This window comes from Poecilia reticulata, linkage group LG5, assembly GCF_000633615.1.
Source record: "Poecilia reticulata strain Guanapo linkage group LG5, Guppy_female_1.0+MT, whole genome shotgun sequence".
Lineage (NCBI taxonomy): Eukaryota > Metazoa > Chordata > Actinopteri > Cyprinodontiformes > Poeciliidae > Poecilia > Poecilia reticulata.
Genome location: NC_024335.1, coordinates 23,073,889 through 23,100,370, shown reverse-complemented (window position 1 = coordinate 23,100,370; position 26,482 = coordinate 23,073,889). Strand labels below are relative to the sequence as shown.

The window sequence follows — 26,482 nt, the reverse complement described above, 5'->3', positions numbered from 1 at the left end:
AGGTAGAGCGATAAAAAAGCTAGTGCAATACATTCAAAGTATAATGGTGAAATGTATGCATCACATAATGACAAAAAATGTTAAAAGGTACATTTAGGACAAATGAAAAGCTAGTAAAAGTACAAAACTAAAAGGATGAAATTATGGTCATCCTTTCTGAAGTAAACATCAATGATTTCAGTGATAATTTAAAAGAACTAATAGTTTATATACATCTTAATTATTCAGTAAAGTGACTCCAGAGCTGAGGGACATAGGCACTTTGCCTCCCCTTGTTTAGTTCGGGTCCCCAAAAACTGCATGGAGTTTAGATAGTTCATACCTGACACACCAACTTTGACATGTGTGTCAGCATTCAGCACCTTATAGACCAATAACAAGACTTTACATTTTATAGTGACACAAACAGGAATGGATATAATATGTTTTGTATTTTACAAGACTCACGTAGCAGACTTTTTTATGAACTGTTGCCACTTTATTGATTTTTATGAAGACTAGTAAAGACACCATTACAATAACCTTCAGAAAAGTATTAATGCACCAATTTATCTGTGTGTATGAAACGCTTTATTCTGGCAAGGTTTTTGAAATGGTAGTAGGATGAATAATTAGTATTTCTCACAACTCTTAAGATGGAGTCCACAACAATTCAAAAGTATCTTGCATTCTCTTTGGTCCTCATTATGTCAAGTTTAATCTTGAATTTTGAGATCCGAATAAAGGCATTCTCTGTTAAGTTGTTGAAAAGTTTGATACATTATTTGATACATTGATTCATTAACTGTAATGGATTGCAATCATATGGTTAAAAATGCTGTAATACTTCAAATCCTGACCAAAAAGGAACGTACAATATGTTTATGGTCCTTAGATTTATAATAGCCAAAGTGTATCAATTTTTACTTTAATGGCCAATTGTTTAATTACTTTTAATATTTGCCATAACCATAAATAATAATAGTCAGATGTTTTTATCATAACATAAACCAAAATTTTATCCAAACCCAATCCCACTATTCTAACTTTCTGATTTTTACAATCATCTGTTTTAAACAGTCATCATCACAATCAACATCAAAACCATCTGCTTTTTTGTGCTTTAATTTTTTTTAAATCATTGCCTTAAAGGCAAATTTTCATTTCTTGTCCACTTAACCATTTCTTCGTTTTGTTTTTGAAAAGCTTTTTTGTTATTTTATTTGTTAAACAAATCACAAGCTTTTGTGTAATGTGACACTTTGTGATGACATTTTAAGCATTCCGAGCATGTTCTTTATTCTTCAATGGGTCGAAGAATGCAATGGAGAATGCGACAAAGATGGCAACCAAGCATGTAACCAAATGACATTTGTCTGTAGATGTTTGTATGTCCAACTGTTTGTTATATTCACTCTCTGTCAGTGTCAATTTTTCCATCTGTGTGCACAATACACTGAAGGATAAACTCAATCCGAATTAATGGAATATAATCCTAATTGTGTAGTGAAAGTTATTCTTATCCAGGTAATTTAATATCATTTGTTCATATTTTTTAATTATTTGAACATTCAAATGTTACAAAAGTAAACATTTGGTTTGATTTTATCCTAAAGTGTAAAAATACCTTGTTAATTATTTCCAATGTAATTATTCTCTAATATCTTACTATTAGAGACTATTTCATCTGTAATAATTGCAAATAAATTGTGTTACCTGCAATCACTTGACAATATTCATAAAAATGTCAATGCTGATGAACTGGATGAAATAGTGCGACATGAAATGTGCAATGAAGCTTGTAATTACCTTGTATGACTAATTATGAAGGCCTTTTCTAGATTCTAACATCCCTATGTTCTCTTTTTCTTTAGGACTCCAATAAATCAAGTACGCAGAGCTTAAGTGACACTGGATACTCTTCAGATGGGATCTCCAGCTCACAAGGGGAGATTACAGGTCAGATCCGGGAAGAGGGAATCAAACTTAATGAAAGAGGTGCTTCCATCCCTTCAGACATCAACAAGTTAGAGAGCTCTATGAAACCTCTGCTCGAATCAAAGACTGCCTCAGATGGAAAGCATAGACCGCATTCACTTTCTGTGGGGCAAGAACGAGACTACAATCCTGATGAAGAAGCAGGAAGGGATGAATCCGAAGATGACCTCAGTTGTAAACTTCGCCATGATTATGTGGAAGACAGCAGTGAAAGTGGTCTCTCGCCATTGCCAATAAGACAAAAGAAGTCCCATAAAGACTTAACAGATGAAGAATACATGAGGAGGCAGATTATGGAGATGAGTGCTGATGAAGAAGAATTAGAAGAATACGGAAACCAGAAAACCAAGAAGACTCATAAAACCAGTGGAGAGTCGGGCAAAGAGAGAAGGCGACTCTCTCATCAGTCAAATAGTTTTGAAGAAGACAAAAAAGTATCTGAGGGTGCTTACAAGACAAATGAAGAGGAAGATGTTGTTATGGCTGGAGGACTTAGGCGTTTTAAAACGATTGAGTTGAATAATACCAACAGCTACAACCGAGACATTGAGCTCAGTAATGAACATGACCTTCGAGAGCCAGAACTCGAAATGGAAAGTCTGACTGGTTCACCAGAGGAGCGATCTAAGGGCGATTATTCGTCCACCCTACCGGCCACGACTCCCAGCTACACTTCTGGAACATCACCCACATCGGTATCATCTATGGAGGATGACAGTGACAGCAGTCCTAGTAGAAGAGCACGACTTGAAGAGGCAAAGCAGCAAAGGAAAGCTCGGCATCGGTCTCATGGGCCTCTCCTCCCTACAATTGAAGACTCCTCTGAGGAGGATGAGCTCAGAGAAGAAGAAGAACTATTAAGAGAACAGGAGCAGATGAGAGATCTGGAGCAACAGAGGATTCGAAGTACTGCTCGGAAAACAAAAAGAGATAAAGAAGAACTTCGGGCACAAAGGCGCAGAGAACGATCCAAAACTCCCCCCAGTAATCTTTCCCCTATTGAGGATGCATCACCAACAGAGGAGCTGAGACAGGCTGCAGAGATGGAGGAGCTTCATAGATCATCATGTTCTGAATACTCACCTTCTATGGACTCAGAAGCAGAAGGTTTTGAGATGATAGGTGGAAAGCTTTACAAATCAGGAAATGAATTTAATCTTCCAACCTACACATCACTCTATTCACCAACAGAGAAGACATCAGCAATGTTGCCATCTGATAAAACCTTAAAAAGTGCAGAAGAGGTATATGAAGAGATGATGAGGAAAGCACAACTCATGCAGAAGCAGGGTCAAAAAGGTGCCTCTCAGCCAGACAGTGGCCATCATCTTGACGCTGGAACCTCCCTAACCCCTGGTTCTAGCCCAACTCAAGTAACTGCCCCCATGTCCTTCTCCACATCAGGCAGCATGCACGCTGCACAGCATTTATCAAAAGAAACACAGAACAGAATGATGACGCAGAGTGCCAAAATTGAAGGAGTTGTTGGAGTTGCCACTACCAAAGCTCAAATTAGTCAGGCAGCCTCAGCTCGGCAGGCAGGAAATGCAGTTTCTGTTGGCAACAGAGCAGGCCCCCAGAGGTCAACACAAGCAACACCCGACCCTGGATCATCATCTTTGACCTCCAAAGTCTTTTCAATGTTCAAAGGACCTAGTCCTCCAGTCTCACCCACTACTTCTCCAACAAAAAGTCCAACACATTCACCATCTGTTCGACCCACAAGTGGTAGTGGCAGGCAGCTACCATCTTTGCCTTCTGGAGCAACAACAGCTCCAGTATCCCATACTGGAGCACCTCAAAGGACAATGTCACCTCGTCTTGTACGACAGCAGTCATCCCAAGATTCTCCCGTGATGGTCATAACACTAGGCTCTGAAAAGTCAAGCCCTGCCAAGCCAATTACTGTAAACTCATCCACTTCCCCCTTGTCATCACCAACACAGGGCAGTTGTAAAACCTTATATAGCTCACAGGTCCCTTCAACAAGTTCGCCAACATCACCTCAAATACATTCCTCTCAGCAGCTAAAACATTCTTCACAAATGGGGCACAATATTGAAAAAGTAAATGTTGGTATCAGTGCAGGGGCCACAAGTACACAAACTCGTGCTTCAAAGGTTGTGGGACAAAGTCAAACACAGCAAAGCACAAATGTTGTAGATCTGAGAGCTCCAATGAGACCAGCTCCAATTATTATGACAGATCAAGGAATGGATCTCACATCACTTGCTTCTGACACAAGAAGATATTCATTAGGAGCAGAGCAGTCATCAAATAGACACACAGCAGTGCAGCCTCTTATTATGAACCTCAATGCACAAGAGCAACCACATGTTTCTGTTTCAACTCCAACAACAGTAAGTGTCACAGTTGCTGTGTCAACCTTCATGTCTCAACCCAAACAACCTGTCATATATGGAGACCCATTGCAGAACCGTGTCGATCTGGGTCAGGGTGTTGGATCAGCTGTTTGTTTAACCCAAAGCAAAGTCCCAATTACTGATCCAACTATACCCAAAATTGATGCTTGTCTGGAAAATCTTGGCATACAACAACAGCAACTGCAGTTACAACAGCAGAAGCTCCTGCAGCAGCAACAGCTTCTTGAACAGCAGCTTCAGCAGCACCAGCAGCAGTCTTCTTTTGCTCGTTATAATTTAGCCAATCAGGTACAGCCACTGCTGATGAAAAAAGACCTTGTAGTGAGTCAGACAAGCACTGGTCAGCCTGTGGTAACTGCTAATGCCATTCCTAGAGTGTCTCCTCTCGCTCCACCATCAGCATCTGTGGCCCTTACTTCTAATGTACCCCTCGAAATGTATGGCGGAGTTGCCTTAGAGCTGAAAAATAAGCCAACTGTTATAAACTTGTCAACAGGAAAACCCCATGTTATGATGGTACAACTTGATGAGAATAATACATCGAAAAGTGGCACCGTGACTCAGCTGGTAAAACGAGAAGAGCATCCCCCTGCACCACCACCTCCTCCTCAGGTTTTGGATCTAACTGGACAGCTTAAACCAGAAAACCAAGTGGCTTGTTGTGATGTTGTTTACAAATTGCCCTTTGCTGGTACCTGTTCAGGAACATTCTCTCAGAAGCCGGCTACAGTGTCCTCAGATAAAAGTCCCAGCACCGAAACGTCTCAAGCAGCCCACCCTCCTCAGCCACCCCAATTCAGTGTTAGCCAGCAACAACAGCCACAACTCCAGCCTCAAATTACACAAGGACTACCTGACGAACACAAACTATATCCACCAGCTATAGCTTCTGCAGGGAGATTACAGCCTTCTATGTCTGATACTAATCTGCCTTCGATGAGTGATGCTGGGTCCTATCAGAATCCTCTCCAGGGAGGACTGGCTGTAGATCTCAGTAGTATGAATCAAGGTTATGATGGTGGATACCTTGGCATGGGAGCACAGTATGGATCTTACACAGATTTGCGTCATCAGGGAGATTTTACAGGCCCTTCATTACCCCTTCGTCGATATGGCTCCATGTCAAATATCAACTCTGATTACACCAGTGCTTCACGTGATCTTACAGGCTCACAGGATTCCAATCTGGCTCAGTATAGTGCAACTACTGCTAGGGAGATAAGTCGCATGTGTGCAGCCCTTAACACTGTCGACCAGTTTGGAAGCCGTTTTGGAAATAACCCTGAATTGGCAGCATATGGTGCTGGAAGAGGTGGGCCTTTAGCCAGATTAAATCTTCAGCAAAGCCTAGCATCAATAAGGGCAAATTTGCTTTATGGTCCAGATAGTAGACAAACTGTGAATGGCCAAGCCCTAACAAATTTAATCAATGCGAGGCAAGCAAGTATACGAGCTTTATACCCTACTGCTATGAGAGGTGGTGATGGCATGATATATTCCACCATAAACACTCCCATAGCTTCCACCTTACCAATTACTACACAGCCTGCCCCAGTAATTCGTCCCATGCCCAGAGGAATTTACAGACCCTACCCTACAGGTGTAACTGCTGTACCTTTGGCTAGTCTTACCAGATTGCCTCAGATGACTCCCAGAATGCCTCTTTCCACACAAGGAGCATATTCCTATCCGTCTCCAAACCAGTATCCTTTGTCTGTCACACCAACAGGAAGTGGAGTTGTAATAAGCAGCTCTCACCAAGAAATTCCAGTGTACCTTGGGAAGCCGTCAACAACAATATCTGGACCAACAGCTGCCACCATTCTCCCGACACCACCTGCAGCTCACTCAGGAACACAAAACGTACCTGGAGCTGGTATACAAACCACATCAGAACCACAAATTGACAGATCTCAATTTACTTCACAAAGTATTGCATCTCTCTCTCAAGTTCAAGGCCAACCTTCATCTGCCCAACAAGTGCAGGCTCAAGTGCAGGCTCAAATGCAACCGCAACAATTACCTGCACAGACAGAACCTTTATCTTTGACTCAAACCCAACTTCAAACACAACCCGCCAGTCAGCCTCAACCAGTAGTTCTCTCTCAGGGACAGACACAAGCTGAAACTACCCAGGCATCAAGTTCCAAACCGTCCCCTCCCATTGATGCACAAAAGAACAAGGAAGATGAGAAACTCAATCAGCAACAAGAACAACTGCTGCAGCTAGAGAGAGAACGGGTTGAATTAGAAAAACTGAGGCAGTTGCGCCTTCAAGAGGAGCTAGAGAGAGATCGTATGGAGCTTCAGCGTCACAGAGAAAAAGAACAACTTCTTGTTCAACGTGAGATCCAAGAACTGCAGACAATAAAACATCAAGTCCTACAACAACAGCAAGCCGAGAGGGAGACGCAACTTATAATGCAAAGAGAGCAGTTGGCCCAGCAAAGAATGCAGCTTGAGCAAATTCAGACCCTGCAGCAGCAGCTTCAGCAGCAACTGGAGGAGCAGAAAAGGCAAAAGACAGCAGCAGTTGAAGCAGCAGCAGCTGCTGCAGCTGCTGAGGCGGCTGCTGCATCAGCTGCAGCAGTGGCTGCAGCAACATCAGCCCAGAGTGCCATCCAAGGAGTAGTTGTTGGAGCAGGGGCCCCTCAAGGATTTATAATCTGTGATCAGACTGGTAGAGTCCTTCAGCAAGATGGGCAGAGTGTGCAATTTTGGCAGGATGGTCAAGTTGTCCAAGCAGTAGTGGCTGCTCGACCCATTCATAGCTCCACCTCTGAAATGTCTTTGAGAAGCAGTGACAAGCAGGGTGATTCTAAGACTATGAAAAAGCAGAATTCCATGCCTCGGTTGAGGGATGGTTCAGAGGAGGACTCTGTCAAAAGAATTACAGACAGCTGTGTGCAAACAGATGATGAGGATGGTGAAGAAAGGTATATGAATAGGCGTAGGAGAACAAGACGAATTGCAGACTGCAGTGTACAGACTGATGAGGAAGACCAGGGAGAATGGGACCAACAACCAGTAAGGCGCAGACGGTCTCGTGTGTCCAAGCACTCTGAATCTAGTGGTGAGGCAAAGTCTGATGGCTCTTCCAAGGTAATTTCAGCAAGTATAGCTATTCAGACCACTAATGACTCATCATGTCAAACAGAGTCAGACCTACTTGGCAGAGTTTCACCTGCAATCCACATTACTATGGCAGAAACCTCAAAAGTTGACCTTCTGCATTACATAGCAGCTCCAGAAAGAACTCACAAAGGTGAGAGTTTAGCATGCCAGACAGAACCAGAATCACATTCTCAGGGAGTAGTTGCCCCTCAGCTGAGTGTCCCTACAACTATTAGTCCATACTCCACAAGTCTCCATATAGTAGGTGGAAATACATCTGACACAGCCTCTCCCAGACTCCAAGGAGTAGCTAAGTTTGAAAGGAGGAAACCAGATCCTCTGGAAATAGGCTATCATCATCAACAAAATGAGTCTTCATCTCGCCAACCCCCAAAATCTCCCCAAGTACTGTACTCCCCAGTTTCTCCATTGTCTCCTCATCGGATGTTGGAGACAACTTTTGCCTCTCAGGAGAAGCTTAACAAGGCCCATGTTACACCCCAGCAGAAATCCTTCACTGCTGAATCTCCACAGCGCCATCAGACGCTGCCAAGGCCCATTAAAAGTGTGCAACGCTCTATGTCGGATCCTAAACCTCTCAGCCCAACATCAGAGGATCCCACAAAGAATCGGTTCTCCCCCTATCATCAAGTGCTGTCCAATAGCCAGGTACAGTATAATTTTTTTTTGTCTGACAAGAAGTATATATTCCAGGACAGGGATCCTCAAATCCAGGCCTCAAGGGTCAGTATCCTGAAGGCTTTAGATGTGTCTCTGCTTCAACACACCAGAGTCAAATACTTGGGTCATTAGCAGGATCCTGGACAGATTGACTGCGTTCTGAGGAGGTAATTCAGTCATTTGACTGAGATGTGTGGAATCAGGGATATATCTAAAAGTTACAAGATACTGGCCTTCAAGGCCTGGATTTGAGGATCCCTGTTTTAGAATAATGTATATACAAATGTTTTTTTTTTTTGTTTTTTGTTTTTTTGTGTGGATGAGTTAAATTAAGACTTATATTCAGATTTATAGCAGAAACATATGGCTCCAGTACATAAATAGCTGTAGGTATACCTCACGAACTCACCCCTTTCACATTTTTTCCTATTATGACCCAAAACTTTAATGTATTTCATTAGAAAAAACCAGTAAGATAAACAAATTTGATAAATTAAGCTAAATACAGTGCATTTTATTTGCATCGCAATAAACAGCAAATGTAACTTTTCTTCCACTTTCGAATTTTCCCCCTGCTTTGTGATGTTCCGTCCTATAAAATTGCTTTAAAAGTTCTAGTTTGTGAAAGTAGCATTAAAAAATGGGAATATGGCATAAGAATAACCTATCTTCCCATGGGGTACAGTACTCTGTAAATTTATCTTTACAATTTAACTGTGTGAAGATAAATGGGAAAACATACAGCTTAAATGGCTTTCTACTTCATATAGATTCATTAATGTAATCATACCAGATCTGGCGTATAAGAAAGGAGGAAACAGAATGTTCTCACATGAGCATCTGGCCATGCCGTTAAAGCCTCTCTGCTGTATCTCCTCCCTCTTCTTCCCCTATACGTTCTCAGTCTGTTTCTCTCTCACACACTGTGTTCATGCAGTGCCTTCTATATCTGGAAAACCCCTAAAGTGCTGCCAAGAGGACACACAATGTGAAGAAATCCTGGTGCTGCTTTGCTCTCTGTGTGATTGTTAGCAGCTGGGCAAAGTCAATTAATACTGCTTTGCACTTAGACCGAAATTAGTCTTCATATTTGTACTTACAATCTGGACTCATAGTATTTAATACAAGGCTCATTTGGAGAATGCTTGATAAAATCATCATGGATCTACCTAACATTGATATTTTGTAAGTAATACAATACCATATATTTTCTTTGGATTACTATATTTTCATATTGATTGTTTGATTAATTTTTGCCTGCATGCAGTTTTCAAATATTTATGGAGCAGGTTAAATACTAAGGATATTTAATCACAAGACCAGAGGGGAAATTAACCGATAGAATGAAATCTTAGAATGATTTTTTCTTGTTGTCATATACATGTTAATTTGTCAGATTTCTTAGGCTTCTGTTAACACTTTCCAAACTGCTCAGATGTAGTATTATGGAAATAGCTTATTTTTATAGGACAATTAGCTATATAGAATATATTACATTATTGTGATTGAATTTGCTTTTACTTTTAAATGTGGAGTTCAACTGATTTACATTTACAATAAAGCTAAAATGCAACGGATATAAATTAAAAGCATTACAGAGTAATTTCATCTTATTTTGAACAATAATAAACTGTATTAGAAATATCGATGCATTGGGCATTTAATAGCAAGTATTTTTGACCACATTGCAGACTGATTTTTATTTTTTTTTTGAGATAAAAAGTGTGCCGGCCCTCTCCAAATATCAGTTAAATAGTAAGACATTTAATTTACATAAATGCATTGCTGTTTGTAGCTGAGTGTTTGCTGTTGTGTTTCTGGCTCTCATGGCAGATGGCCACCCTGCAGCAGCAGCAGAACTCTCTGATGAGGAAAGTAAAGAGGACTCTTCCCAGCCCCCCTCCAGAGGAAGCTCCGCTCCCCATTGTTACTCCAGCACAAATGTACAGCTCCCCTGGCATGCCTCAGAGGGTGCTTCCAAGACCAGCCCAAGGAGTCACCAAGGCGGGTCTGTTAAGCGAATTAAAAGCAGTGGAGCAAGAGTCATCAAAGCTACGCAAACAGCAGGCTGAGCTGGAGGAAGAAGAAAAAGAGATTGATGCCAAGCTGCGGTATTTGGAACTGGGCATCACTCAGCGTAAGGAGACCATGGTGAAGGAGAGGGAGAGGAGAGAGTTAGCCTATCTGCGATGTATGGGTGATCCTCGAGACTACATGTCAGACAGTGAGCTCAATAACCTCAGGATGGGTGCGGGAACTGGAACATATGATGCTAATGGTTTACTGACAAGACCGAGTACTGCACCGCTGAGTCAGTTTACTAATGACCTTAATGCAACATCCCAGTATCCCTCAACCTCATCTTATATGCCCTACCCATACCCTCAAACTCAACCATCTACACATCAGCCTGGTTCTACTTACCAGCCAATAGGTTTTCAAACTCCTCAATACCCTTCATCTTCTGCACCTCAGCCTGGAACATTCCAGCCTCATCCTCCAACAGTCCCAGGGTACCAGAACCAGGGAACTTATTCCTCCCGCATGTATGGTCAGTCCTCCTATCAATCTGACTTCACCATGCAGCAGCATGGTCACCAGGGCTTTCATTCACCTGGTCAGCCTATGCCAGGACAGAGCCTTCCTTATCCTAGTCACAGTTCCTACCAGCCTGGCCTCACCTACCAGCCGCAAGCAGAAATTCTGACAGTCCATCAAAGACCGCGGCAAACTTCTTTGGCTGAACTTGAACAAAAACTCCCTACAAATTATGAAGTCATTAGCAACCCAGCAGTCTCAGTGGCCACTTCTGCTCCAGATACCAACTTTGGACCAGCTTACAGTAATGCATATGGACAATACCGCCCCCCTGAGCCTGGGCTAACTCACTCTGTGGACAGTCCCACCTCTGCATACACTTCAGATGGTCTTTACACATCCAACCTGGAGCAGAATATTCCAAGGAATTATGTGATGATTGATGACATCAGTGAGTTGACAAAAGACAACACTGGTCAGCCCACTGACACTCTGGGTCATCCTGTGGGAGGGCGGTATCGCAGTGAGAATGGCTCTGCACGAGCCACTGGATATGAGGAGCCTGTTGATGCTTATGGAAGACCTACAGGACCAGCTGGTTACCAAAGCACAGTGGACAGTCGAACCAGCACCACAGTGAGTGGAGGCTCATCTTACTACTATGATGATTATAAGCATTCTTCTCGCTCCGGTGGCCACAAAATTTCCTCCAAAAATCTTGCTCCTGCTGTAGTCTCCTCTAAACGAAGTAAACACAGAAAACAGGGAATGGAGCAGAAGATTTCTAAATTCTCACCTATTGAGGAAGCTAGGGATGTGGAGTCAGACCTTGCTTCTTACACAATGACAACATCAACTGCAGGCACCTGTCCAGTAGGGTCAAGATCTAAGAAGCTTCAAGACAACGTTGCCTACAGCATGAAGAAAAATGCATATGATCAACAGAAATATTATGGCACGAGTCATGAGGGACTTGAAGAGGATGACCGCATGTACAGCTCCGGAAGGTCCAGATCTACAGGATACGGTATGGATAAGATTTCCTCCAGAGACACCACAGGCCACCGCAGCAAATCCTACGAGAGAGATGCTATGGAGCGATCTCACCGAAGTAGCCGCAGTGGACATCCTCCGATGCGAACTCAGAATTCAGAAGAGGAGAGCCCACTTAGTCCAGTAGGGAAGCCTGTAGGTATGGGAAGAAGTTCTGCCATGTCAGAGGCCCATGATGTGAGAAACCAGTACGGTTCCAGCCATTCGCTGCCGGATGTGCAAGATCACCACAAGAAGGACCTTCCCAGAAGTCACGTCTATAAACCAGATGATCCTTATCTCGTAGACGACATGCACTGTGCTGTTTCTGATAGCGAAGGTAACTGGTGCTGAATTAATTCTTCTGTGATATTTTTTTACCACCCTTCAGGTGTGATGAAAAGACTGCATGTGAACTCTGAAGGAGAACTCCATTATTTTTTGTTCTCTTGTCTCTTTCTTGTCTTATTCATATGAAAAGCCAAAGTATTTTGAACATAAGTTTTGCGTGCATGGCTTTTAATTTTTTGGTGAGTTGTGGTCTTTGCTTTTTTTTTTCTTTCTGTTTTTATATTTTAATTTTTTGTTGGAATCTGCATGGCTCTGGACTGTGGAGCATGTTTTCTCACATCCACATGAATCTGCATGCTACTCCACTCCACATATTAAAGCGATTAATTGATAATATGTGTGTTGCTTTTCAAAAAGCCTATCATTTGGGTCAAGAGGAGACCGATTGGTTTGAGAAACCACGGGAGGCCCGCTCTGATCGCTCAAGACATCATGGGAGTGGAGGACACTCTTCCACAGGAAGACGTAGTAAACATACTTACCATGACTATGATGAGCCTCCAGAGGAATACAGTCAACAGGATGAGTACAACCAGCGTCACCCTTCCTCTTCGACAAGGGACCACCGCCATCACGGCAGCAGCTCTGGCAGACACACTTCCTCTCGTCACTCCTCAGAGGACCCCAAGTCTTCACGCTCTTCCAGGACACACCCCAAAGACCCATCTGGTCGCACTGATAGCAGGACCTCCTCATCCACACAAAGAAGGAGCGGCACAGACTCTCGGTCTGCCCACGGTAGCCCACGCAACTCAGGAGACTTCTCTCGTGAGCCGGTCCCTGGTCATCACCATGGCACTGGGGGTCGGAGTCAGAGATCTCAGGGTGACCGCACAATGGGCAGAAGACAAGACCCTTCTAAGCCACAGAACCAGCAGCCACCCCAGGGCCACGCAGGGCAGCAGCGACCAGGAGGTCAGGGGCAGACTGGAAGACATTCGGGTTCTGAACAACTTGATGGTAGCCAGCAGGCTCAGCAGCAGCAGCATCAACAGCAGCATCAACAACAGAGTGTGCAACAACAGAGTGTGCAACAACAGCAGCAGCAGCCACAGCACAGTCAGACTCCACATAGTAGCCAACCGGTTACGAACACTGGAAGTGGACCAGTACAGCAGCAGCAGCAACAGCAGCAGCAGCAGCAGCAGCAGCTGCAGCAGCAGCAGCAAGCCAAACCTGGACAGGTTGCATCACAGGGACGCCAACCAGGAGTGGGGTCTGCAGCAGGGCAGCCAGCAACAGTGGTAAGTAGGTCCGGTTTTACTTTACCTGCATCGATTAATTTGCTTCTTTTGTTGTGATAGTTTTTCAGAACCAGCTTTGGAAAACATTAAGACCATTGCAAAAAAAAATCTAGATTTAGATTTAGCAGTATGTGTCTTTTTAAAAATGAAAACTTCCATTTTATTCTACAGTGACTGACAATATTTATTTTGAGACTTTAGTTGCAGAAAATGGCAAGTCGTTATAACAAAAAAACTGTTTTCAGACCTCAAATAAAGCAAAGAACAGAATGTAAAGAACAATGATTTTTACTATCTGTTGCTATGTTGCTATGCTAAAAGCAAGTAGACATAAACATTTTTATGTCTACTTAACATTGTGCAGGGAAAAATGGATGCCACCCCTACTGCTGCTAGTCCAGGAATGAAACCTGCAGCAGGAATCGCAGCACCACCTCAGCCTACCAAAATAGCCACACCACCGCTAACTGGCATCGGTAAGATTAAATCCTTCTCTTTTTTTTTCCCAAAGAAAAGACATTTTACTCCTTGTGTGTGCTTTTTCACTTGATAATTAGTCATTATTTATTCTGCTCTCTAAATTACCTTTCAAATTGTATAAGATATTCATTTATATGCATCCTTTTATGTGTATTATTAAATAGCGGTGATTTGAGGTGATGTATAGAAGAAAAGTTATTTTTGAAATAACTCCTTTTATATTTTCTGCCATGATTCCTTTTACAGAGAAAGGTCATGATTGCAAGGAGGAAAGAGATCAGCAACTATCATAAAAATAGTCATTGCTCTGCTGTTTATCCATCTCAGAAGGTTATTGGAACATTATTTTAGTGAAGAACCTTTAAGGCAGTTGTAAATCTATCGAAGAGTGGTATTCCCACCAGATTTCCCTCAAGCTCAGACCATCCAATGCTCAGAGAAATTGGAAAAAAATGTATGAACTCCATCTCAGACTAAATATGCCTCAGTTAGCATTTTAAATGTTACAGTTTATGTCAATACGGCTTGTTTAGAAGTTGTACTGGGAGAAAGACTCCTTACTGAAAATAACACGGCAGTGAACTTGCTTTTGCAATGTTGCATATTGACAAACCGCAGAACCTCCAGGACGTCTTCCATTATATGAGTCCAAACTTTGGACTCCAAATGAAAGATTTCTGGCAATAATGAACAGTACCACATTTTGGAAAAAAAAACAAAAACAAAAAAAACCCACTTCACTTCTCAATAATAAATTTGTTTTTGCTGCAAAAAAGGCTTAATCATCTTCAAAGCATACTAAATCCTACGTATAGCTTTGAACACTTTGCTTTCACCAATGCTAACCAGTTTTTCTTTGTTACTTTCCTTTAATGTGTCAGCAAACTAACATAAATTAAAACCACAGCGTAGGGTTGGAAATCATTTTTTTATATTTCCAGGCTCCAAGGCAGCTCCTGTTGGAATCGGTAGCAAGCCTGTAGGCATAGGCAGCGCTGCAGCCGGTCAGCCCCCAGGTCCTGAAGGGGAAAATGTTCTAACCAAAATTCTGCAGGGAGGGGCAGCCGAGCAGGCAGGAAAACTGGGAGATGGTATGATTATTTCTTTTAACTTTTGTTTTAGAACTAGTCTTTTAATATCACTTGGGCAAAAAACACAACTTTTTTTGCACGTAGTTCTGTAAAATATGTACTTCTAAATCTCTTTTGTCCATCTGGCAGCTCTGTCTGGCCTTGGGAAAAAGTTCACCTCATTCTGGTGAAATACCAGGAGGCGAGTAAGTACATTGCAGCTTTTGTTCTCACACAAATTGACCACAATGTACACCTTAATTTAGACTTTTTTCAGTGCCTCACTGAACCTCTTCATCTTCTTAACATGTTCTCATGTTATAACTACAAACTTAAAAGTATTTTATTTAGAGAAAAGGTTAAAACTTTTATACAGACTGTAGTTTTTATTTTTGTCATAGATGAGTATTTAAAAAGTGTGACTGGCATTTGACTCTGAAACCCCTAAATAAAAGTGCCATTGAAATTGATCTAATTCAATGGTAACTGGAGTTTTCTTGTGTCTGATTTCACCTCAATATAAATTAATCTGTTCAGTGAAAAACCTCAGAGGTTTGTCAATAGCATAGTTGAGATAAAACAATGATAGCAAGCTTTCATTCCCTGTTATCTCCTTGTTAGTTCTTGTATTTAGACTGGGGCTGAGGTTCACCTTCTAGCAAGAAAATGAGTCTAAACATGGAGACAGAGCTAAGATGGAATGGTTTAGATCAAATGGACTGAATGCATACAGTCCTTTTCGAGTCATGATAACCTCTCATAAAAGCCACAGCCAACCAATCACACTCATTAATGTGCAGACTTTCATTCAGTGACACGCAGATTGGTACGTCCACGTGTAACAGAGGGAAGCTGGATCGAACCCACAACTTTTGGATTACAAGTCGACTACTATAAAAGCTACTATAAAAGCTATTATAAAAGCACATCCATGTATTAGAATCACCCAGGAAAACTTCAGACCTAAATCCAATTAAGCATTTGGGGCAAGATTGTAAAATTGATGTTCACAGATAATTTCCACTTAATCCTACTGGGCTGGAGCTGTCTTGTAAGAAAGAGGGCAAAAATGTCATTCTTTAGATGTGCAACGCTAATAGAGACATATCCCTGCAGACTCACAGCAGAGAGTGTTCTTACAAGGGGTCTGAATTTAAATGCACGGCACATTCATAAAATTTTTATTTTTGTAAAAAATACTGAAAACCATCTTTTCCTTCCAATTTTACAATTGTGATACTTTGTTGCTACAACACAGAAAATCTCAAAAAAGTACATTGATGTTCCCTATTGTATCATGACAAGACATGCAAGTGACTGAAAAAAAAAGAATTGGGTGAAGCATAAATCTCCTATGAGATGCCAAACCTCGCAGAGAACATAATGTATGATATTCATGTGGAATAATGATATATTGATTTATGCTTTCACTGTTTTTTTTTTTTTTTCTTTTAGAGAACACAAACACAATGAGATGGACTGGTTTCTTTGAGCTGGAAAACCTACAACACCATCTTAAATATATTTTAAATCCACCATGAAAAAGAAGAATGATCCTTAATGCATCAGTCAGTATGGATGTTTTTATTATTGTGTTTTTGTTCCTTATACCATTAAGCAGATGAAAACATGATAATGTAGAAAATGCTTTACAAATTTAACATTTTATTTAATTTATGCTAAATTTAACAATGGATTGACAAAAAAATGGGGAATGTTGGTACTTTTCTATTTTTTTCCCTCTAATCAAGATTAAGTTGTTTAATCTGGTTCTCCAAAAAAAAAAAAAAATGTTACATTTGGATTACTAGCTTAGCGCTTAGTATGTGTATTTACATAGATTAGCATAGTTTATGTCTGCATAATGAGAAGACTCAGGTGAAGTGATGACTCATTAAGTGCTGTGACTCTCTGCACCTTTCCCTTACCCAAAATTACCAAACAGAGCTGGAATCAAAGGATGCCTTGTCAGCACTGAATTCCCCAGACACGGGCTCCGGATTGAAGTGAATTAAATAAGGGGGATCGCTTTGTCAGCAGGCTGTTACAAGACATGAGAGGAGGACTGAAGAGGCCTGAAAGTAAGTGGGGGCTTTGAAAGAGCTGTGGAGATGCCTGAGACCTCATTAGAACAAAGTTAAGTTGCTAAAAGATACCTGCAGATGTTTCAGATGTTTCTGAGTGTGCATATAAATATTTCTGCATTCCCCAACACAGATTTACTTAGATTTGTTTTATGGCTTCTATGTGGAGTTTAGAGTTATATTAAGGCCGGAAAATAAAGTTACACTCTGCTTGGAACTTCGGCTGCAGAGGGGAAAGGCCAGAGCCTGAAGAGAGTGAGTCAGCAGCGTCTCACTCTGCACACCTGCAATAATCTGGACCAACCAAAGCGTGCTGGAATCAGCCTCAGAAAGCTAAACACGTCTTGGCTTTAATGTCAACACACGCAAAGGCGCAATCTAGAGAATCCGTGGCTTCTTTGAATCATGACACATGGTACGCATCATTCATTACATAGTAGATTGAACAATTTATGCTCTGCTGAGCAGAGCTGCAGAAGTGCAGATAAAGCTAATTTGAATTCACTGTATTTAGCTTTTATCAAAACATATGTTGTGCGTTTTATACATGAAGCCAAGGCTGAAAATCTTATTTGGCTTCAGTTTTTGTTGGTTAAGATTAAAATCAACAATCATAGTTTACACAAGTGGTGTATTGTGTGGAGAACAGGGGTGAAAGTAAAGGGGTACGGGAGGGTACTGCGTACCCCTAAAAGATTTAGCGGGGGTACGCAGTACCTGCAAGAGAGGGGAGCGGCTGTTTGTTGTAAAACATGAATGGGTTCACTATGCAGCAGTGAGTTCACCCACTAATGAGCCGTGACTGATTAGTTTTTCAAGAACAATCTAAAGCACGACTTAATCAGTTAATGACTACCGTTTTTCTCATTTCATATTGTTTCTGAAATGTTCGTGCTTTGCTAGAGCAGCGGTGCAATAAGTCGATTGCGGAAGTTTTTGAGTCGATCTCGACATTAAGTGACAAACTGAACGCCGCCAGGACGCTGAGACCAGAACGTCCTCTTCTGATTGGCTTAAAACATTCGTAACTTTATTAAAGAACAACAAAATAATCAACAAAACGTGTTCAAATGAATGACCCAACGAACAATCTCAGTAATTATTGTTTCAATAAGGTGTTGCACAATTCTGTGCGTTTCGGTTCCATTACCAAAATAACTAGCAGAGCAGGAGTTTAAAGTTAACTAATCAACCACTGCTGTGTTCATGAGAGGCTTATTAATGATCGCAAAATAAATATCAAGCCTGCAAACCTAATATCGTAACGGACTAAATGTTATGTTTTTAACGTAATCTCGGGTCGGCTTGTGGAGCGCAGGAGGTTGCCATGGCAACGGGTGTGCTTACATGAGAGAGAGAGTAAAGGGGTGCGAGTGGTTTAGAGTTGATCATCTGTTCGGGTTGTTTTACCTTTGTTTTGCTGTGACGCATCACAGCCGCTGTAATTTCTGAATAAACAACAAACTTGGACTAATTACCTCGTTCTTTGTAAGTAGCTATAAGTCATTTACAACAAACATCAAACACGGTATATATTTTTCATTAAGTATTTAAACAAATGGCTTCTACCACGATAATTGTGTGAAATTAAATTAATTGTCTAATATAAAAAAATAGCTTGGTGCTGTCGGGCTCAGAGTCTGAGAGGCTTTTCCTTTATCAAACAATTTGGTTTTTTGCCTCTTATTTAGTGGAAATATTGATGTTGATGAGACTTGATAACATTTTTCAACCTTTATAGCTCCACTGTTGAAAATGAGGAGCTAACATTCACAAATGACATTGAAATAAAATCCAGTCCAACATCTGGTTTGAGGTGATTCCTCTGGAACCTGTTGGAGGAAAAATATCCCAACTTCAGAAGATGTGCTTTTAACTTAACAGAGATCTGTGGTTCCTCCTATCAGTATGAKAGTCAGGATGAGGAGGCGCCATGTTAGGAAGAGAAGTGGAAGCTGCAGGATCTTCAGAACAAACAGGTCATGATGCTAGGCTACTGATTATCCCTCTGTCTGGACACATGATCAATAGAATCAGTTTAAAAGCGAAAATGAATGGTTATATGCCAGACATGGAAAACTGGGATGCACTCCATGCCATGATGTTCAGGATTTAGGTCTCATGGCATCTCAAGGTGTCAACATTGCAGCCAGTGGGCTGAAGAAATGCAGCTTTATTTTGTAACAATGCAAGAGCTACACAACTTTTATCGCTTCGCAAAAATTCCATCAGCACAGAAACTCCAAAGCACGTAAAGCAATATATATATATATATATATATATATATATATATATATATTTTTTTTTTTTTTTTTTTCTTTTGTCATAGTACCCCCAGGAATTTAAAACTACTTTCACCCCTGGCTCTGCATAACTCAAGCTGACATAAATACTTAAATACAATGTTATACTATATAGCCAAAGTTGTTTAGCTCAAATTTTAACCAGACTGAATTTTTCTTAAATTTGAAACCGGCATATAATTTTTTTTTAGAAAGAAGCTTTTTTGTTTGTTTATTTTTTGTTCCCCCTGCACCAGAATTAGCTACTGGCTTATATCGACTTGTTTTCATTTGATCAAGCTACATTCTTTATTGAACTGTGCATGCACCATTAATAATTCAATAGTGCATTGGGTGAAGACGAGGTTCACTGCCCAAATTCATCTAGAAATAATTTTAATAATAGAAATATTAGTTTAACTACATTTCAATATAAGGAAACTGTAATTTATGTTTCTTCTATGCTAGCAGTTTATTTATTACAGCCAACATTCACATTCCAATTCTTTTCGATTAGCTTTTTTATTTTATTTTATTTTGTTTTTATTTCCAGGTGAGTAATAAGGAAGTGGTGAAGTTCTGGGAGAAAGCAGCGCTTCTTTCTTCAATTCTTTCATCCTGCAGAGGAATGCTCCAGCATGGACTCTGTGAGAAAGCAGTACAATCTTCACTAACAGAAGCAAGGGTAGGGGTATATTGGACAAACCGTCCATGCATGTCACCTCTGATTCAGCTCAACAAAAAGGAGCCTCACAGCGCCCTCTGCAGAGTTTTAATTGTAACACCTCTCGCCTCTGAGGAATGTAGGTTGCACAAGGACTCCAGATTCTACATTGATGCTTAGGGAGCATTCTTAAAAAAAAAACAAAAAAAAAAAACATGGTTGTATTGCATAGGTTTTCTTTGTCTCAAAGGAACCAGTCTTACCCGACAATGACAACATGTACCCGGAAACGACAAAGCTTTTGACAGCAACAACAAACCGGCTTGGAGATTCCTTTGAAACCCTGGAAATGCTTCTCCACAGTACATTCCAGTATAGGGAGCTTGACCCGTTCTCTGAATGTGTTTTTAATTTATCGTCTCTTCGTTACTGTGTCTACAGAATGCATTGTGTAAATGTGGACACAGGAATGCACGCACAAATGGAAAAAAAAAAAAGAAAAGAAAAAAAATCTGGAAAAAAATAAGCCCATATCAGTTCTTTTTTCTCACCACTTATATAAGATGCCGCTACTCATTAGGTGTTGGTTTTTTAAAGGAAGGGACTTACTACCAGCGTGCCCATACGTGTGAGAATCACACAGATGAGAGGACCAAATGAAAGAGTGGCCACGGCTCTTTATCAGCCATTGCTAAGCCATCGTTATGGACATTTATTGATTTGTCTCATCTTTTGTTTATTTATTTTGTTTTCTTGTTCTTTTGCCTGATAATGAATGGAAGAGCCTTATTCACTTATGTTTTTACTTGTATACCTCATGTTTTAAGATGTCCATATCATTATGAATTTCTTTTTACACTGTATACTATTGTATGTACATAAAACAAATCAGAGATCTATGATGTAAATTGTCATTTGTGTATTTAATGAGTCACTCTCCGGTGAATTTCTTTATTTTTTGTTGTTGTTGTTGCTATGTGTTTTCTTTTTTTGTAAAAGTTTATATTTTCACTTTGTAAATGTTTGATTCTGTTATTGCATCAAATGATTTGCTTCTTGGTTTTTAAAAGCAATAGCATGCAGCAAATGGTATATAGCACAATGGTATAAATGTTTGGTTTTTTGGGGTTTTTTTTCTCAATCAGTGATGGGGGGGAATATCAAAATCAGTAATAAAAATCTGTCAGAGGGTTTACAGCCACAGCACCACATGTACAGACATGCATGATGATGTTTGGATGCGTAAGAGCATGCAGAAAGGCCGACACACACTCTCTCTATATATATGTGTCTGTTACAAGCTCATACACACACACACACACACACACACACACACACACACACACACACACACACACACACACACACACACACACACACACACACACACACACACNCACACACACACACACACACACACACACACACACACACACACACACACACACACACACACACACACACACACACACGCACACACACACACACACACCCACACCCAACACTTTGCAATCCCAGTTCCACTTCAAAGCCAAGGCTAATTGAGTTTTCACCAAATAGACTTGTTAACCTCCTGCTGATTAATGAGGTTACCAATCCACTAACATGCTGGGCCCACTGCCTCTGTTTCTGCAAGACACACACAGAACAACACAGACACAGGAGAGGACAAAAAGCAATTATCAAAGTCAAACGTTCTATGCAATGACTCATTTTGAAACGTGGAAGTGACTCACTCTAAAGCAGTTTAGCACCGTCGCTGTACTCACAACAAAACATTAGAATCATGAACAACAAAAAAGGTATAAAAAAATAAATAAGTGAAATGAAAATGTTTTTACCTGGAATCTTGTCTGTATGAATTTGGATACTGAGTATTGATCTAGACTTGTTTTTATTTTTGTGGCATGTTCTTAACCCTCCTCACTCTCCCTAAAAAAAATGGGGAATGGTGGGGGACTTGTTGCCAAAGGGTAAACTTGTGTAGACTGTCAGTTTTATGAATGTCCACCATCATGTTGCTTTTGAAGCATGGGGTTTTGCTTGGCTTCATCTGGCTGTTTTTTTTTTTTTTTTGTTTTGTTTTGTTTTTGTAATCCCTCATTCAGTCGTCGTGCATTTTGGCTGACCTGTTTGGCTTGCAGTGACTGTCTGTGCTGCTATGAACCTGTACTGCAGATGGTCGAGCACTTCTCATCAATTCGTGTCAGTGTACATATTTGGGTGTCAGTATAACCTGTGGGGTGAATGGAATGTTTATATAGGATATACGTCATTGTTGACTCAACCCACACAGCAGCCAAGCCATTTGAAAAGTGCATGATTAGATTATTCTTGAACGTCATAGTAGAAATAATAATAATAATAATAATAAGAATAATAATAATGATAATAAAAAAAGAGAAGTCAAGCATGATTTTAAGAAGGTTTGCCTCACAAACCTCGACTCCAACTGGCCAATGATGATAATATCAGTGAGTTGAAATGTTCAGCCAGTCATTCACAAATCAGGGCATGTCATTTGGAAAGCACAAGCCTGACTGGTGGAGCTCGGCAGAGTGCAGGAACAGAGGTTGCGTAACAGCGCCTCTCTTAAGACGTGCGGCAGAACAAAGCGGAGGTGCAGTGTGGTCGATACGAGATGAAAACAGCCTTCAGTGCAGCCACGCGGATAAGCAGGGAGGCGGACGGACACATTCTCACATTCCTTACTGTAAATACAACCTCATTACTCTGTACAGCTTTTCAGTTTGGAGTACGGCTGTCATGTGCATCCCCATGCCGTATTTGCTGCCAACTTTTGTGTATAAAAAAATATTTATTATGATCACAATAATGATGATGAAACTAATAATAATAATGATGATTATGATGATTATTATTACTGCATAAGCCTAGTGTATGTGGCTGACTTGTACTGACTCTTTACAACAGTGGAACAAAACTCGTGCACATATCCGCCCATCCAGTGTGTGTAGAGTTTCCCTACGTATCGTATCAAGAAGCCTTTTGTCAGGCTAACAGAAGGTTATCAGTTTTGATGGATGTGATCTCGGAGGTTGAGACGAGGGGGAAAAAAAAAAAAAAGAAATCTGGAAAATGTCATTCACTGTTGTAAGTGCAATGGGCAAAATGTCAGTCGTGTATCCATTGTGAAACCCTTGTGTTCTATTCAGTGTATTCCTGTAAACAGATAGAGTACATTTTGGTGCATCATGTCAAGTAATGTGAAAATATTGACCCTGCGATTTCCAAACGGAGAAACGAATAAAAAGAAAAAAAGTTTATTGTGACTACTGTGTGCAGACTCTGTGTCAAGGTGGGTGCGTGCATGTGTGTGTGTGTGTGCGTGTGTGTGTGTGTGTGTGTGTGTGTGTTGTTCGCGCTCGGTTTCAGCAAGGTAAGTTTCGTTCAGGTCTTACTGCCAATGCAGAAGAGAGATCAAGAATAAGACCTCGACAGCTATGAGACTGTTCGGATAAGAGAGGGCTTTGCTTGCAGAGGTGGTGATGATTTATCCTAGTGTGGGTGGTAGAGAGAGCGAGAAATGTGAAGAGCCGTGCTTGGCAAAGCGCTGGGAGAGATGGAGGTGTGAGGATGATTCTGTGCAAGAAAGAGAAATCAAGCTCTTCCGTCTGTTGCTTGTGGATTTGTAAATGTAAATTACAGGAGAGGGCTATTACTATGTTGTTTTTGTTGTGTAAAAATGCAACAACCGGGTGGAAAACTACCTATTTGAAGTTGTTCACATTTTATAACATTGCCACTGCAAATTTTGGTGTGGGCAGTTGCTTAATGAAAACGAAGGCAATTAATACTTTAAGTCAGAAATGTTTGGCATCCTGATGTATTCATCCCCCTTTGCTCTGAGTCGCAAGCACTTCATAAGTCACCTAATTAGTAAGTTTTAGTTCACTTTTATTATTTCAGGAAATACTACGTTGAGATTTAAAATCCCTTTTCAGCAGGGTCATGGAAAAGGGTCAAGGAAAATGTTTAATTCCTCATTTTTGATATTGTCAAATGCAATCAAGGTGAGACTGTTCGGATAAGTTTTGGAAGCTTTGTTTGCAGAGGTGGTGATGATTTATCCTAGTGTGGATGTTAAACCATAAAAACATCTGCATACTTCCATATTTTTAAAACACATTCTGCAGCTAATTCCAGAAGGACGGAGCTGCAAATTAAAGAATGCCTCTTCCAATCATCAGCCCAAACCTTTGGGATTGTGAGAATGCAGACAGACAATCTGAGAGCAGAGACTTTAACATCAGATCATCTTTTTGTTGACATGGCTTAGCAGTCATGCTTGAAAATGTCCAACAATTGCTATATAAATTCTTTAGTAAATAGAGTCTACCTGTGTCCATGGTTAGGGCTTGCAGAAAATATCAGGACAACCAGTAGTCATGCACTCCACAAATCTGGCCCTTATGAAACAGGGACAACAAGAATGTTTTTGCTGAAAGAGCCATTTGAACTCCAGTTGACAGTTTGCTCAACCCATGTAGGGGGTGCAAGAAAATGCTCTGGTCAAATGAAACCACGAGTGAACTCTTCGACCAAAGTACAAAAACCGTTTTGCATTTGAATGCCAGCTCACCCTGTGATGAAACATGGTGGTGACAGCATCCTGATATGAAGAGGCCTTCTTTTCCCCAGCAGAAATGGGGAAGATGGATGGAGTCAAACATTGAGTTAAAGGTTTAAAGAAACCAGTTAGGAGCCACAAAGAACTGGGTGGAGCTTCACCTTCAGGACGACAACCTTAAAGAATACCTGAAGCCTTTAGATAAAAGATATTAAAGTATGGGAGCTCCAGCACTCTCCATCAGAAAGCAAACGGAAAACTGCTAACCCTCCAATCCCCCTAATTGCATTATTCCCATTATTTCTGACAAATCTTTGCTGCTGCTATGTTTGATGTTCCATTCATGTTTCATTGATGACAAATTAATGCCAAACCTGATTAAGCTGGGTTCATTTTTTTTGTTTGCAATATTTCAGCTTCTGGTTGTCATCCTATGGGTGTACATGCAATTTTTACAGCCCTTGTTTTCTTTTTTTTCTTTCTTTCTTTGTTCTTTGTCTTTAAAATATCTCTCAAGTTTTTTGCACAATTACCTTCATACATGAGTTTATCTGCCTACATAAAATTCAGTCATATAATCTGTCAGTCAGGAGGCTTTTTGCATAAAGGATTCATATTAGGATTACTTTCACTGTCATTTTTAGTTTGTTGTTCCTTCCCTGATGTACATCCACTGCTCCACACTAAACATGTCCCAGTGCTTGATATTGTTTCTACAATATATCATTACATTTTTGGAAGAGAGACAAATTGGCCAACAATCCCATCTGCAGAAGAAGACTGCCCTCTACTGGACTAGAACAGAACTGAAGGCACAAAGTCAAACAAATATTGTGCGGATTCCAAAAGTAGGATAATTAATTAAAAATATTTCTAAAATAATTATTATGTAGTGATAGTACACACAATAATATAAGAAGAAATCAAGACTGTTGATAGCTTTATATCAGCAGCTTTGACCCAGAGAGCATTCTGACCTTCAGGCTGCACGGCTGCCGACAGCAAAACGCTCCAGCGGGTCATCACCACAGCCCAGAGGATTACCTGCTGTCCCTGCCATCACTAGAAGAACTGTACGCCTGTCACTTCCTGGGGAAGGCAGAAAATATGACCAGAGACCCCTCCCACCCTGGACATCATCTGTTTGAGCTTTTGCAGATGGTACAGTGCATAATAAAACCGAAACAAAGATACTAAAGAATGTTTCTACCCCAGAGCCATACATGCACAAAACTCTGTAGCAACTATACAGTGTATTGATTGGATTCCAGGGTGTTTAATATTTTAGTTATTTCTGCTTTCACTGTTTTGTTTTGCTCTGAGCACCTTGAGTTCTGCGTTTCAATTTTGTTGCATTTTGGTTGTGTTGGCTTGTGCTTTAAATGATTGGATGGGGCCTTTGGAAAGGTTGATCCAGACGTTTCATGCTATTTTTACTTATCTATTCTACAAACGGTTGTAATGAATGTTTGGGATCATCGTCCTAGTAGAGATGTGAAAGATCGGGTTATTGGTCAGCACCCGTTCTGTTCATGGTGATGTTAATCTAGTGTGGACGGTGACGCTGGTGTAGTATCTCCCAAGATATAATGAAACTTGAGTCTTTGTGATTCCTGGACTGTTTCTGGACATCATGATCAATGTTCTTTACTCTTTGGGCCAAATGGCTGAAATTTGGGCACAATTGTGTTTCCTAACAAGACTATGATCCTGAACACCTAATCATGCTGCTTTTAGCTGGGACAAAGCTGAACTTTATTCAAAATGTATAAACTATGCTTTAATATCAGCTCTCTGGATCCACCTATTCTACTGAAAGCAGTGATCAACCATGCCAGGAACTTGTTGTTGGTCATGAAAATGTTTATTGAGGTACAATTCGCCAAGGCCTATTTTACCACTTATTAAGGGTGTTTGTATACTTGTGACTGTATGTGTAATTTTAAACACACATGAATTTGAAAAAAAAATAAATAAATATATATATATA

At 40.6% G+C, this 26,482-nt stretch overlaps 1 protein-coding gene across 3 annotated transcripts in view; it reads left to right on the top strand.

The window, feature by feature from the left end:
• Positions 1-20,115, top strand: part of bsnb (bassoon (presynaptic cytomatrix protein) b) — a 102,647-nt gene extending 82,532 nt beyond the window's left edge. For 2 of the 3 annotated variants that reach the window (XM_008409671.2, XM_008409669.2), the window contains exons 5-13: positions 1,854-8,144; positions 9,990-12,066; positions 12,435-13,321; positions 13,686-13,797; positions 14,743-14,892; positions 15,022-15,077; positions 16,327-16,439; positions 16,817-16,952; positions 19,791-20,115. In XM_008409671.2, coding sequence (XP_008407893.1) covers positions 1,854-8,144; positions 9,990-12,066; positions 12,435-13,321; positions 13,686-13,797; positions 14,743-14,892; positions 15,022-15,062 — 9,558 coding nt within the window. In that variant the 3' untranslated portion in view covers positions 15,063-15,077; positions 16,327-16,439; positions 16,817-16,952; positions 19,791-20,115. Of the gene's footprint in view, positions 1-1,853; positions 8,145-9,989; positions 12,067-12,434; positions 13,322-13,685; positions 13,798-14,742; positions 14,893-15,021; positions 15,078-16,326; positions 16,444-16,816; positions 16,953-19,790 lie in introns of all 3 variants that reach the window. The other variant, XM_008409670.2, reaches the window with a different exon arrangement.
• Positions 20,116-26,482: the final 6,367 nt, after the last annotated feature.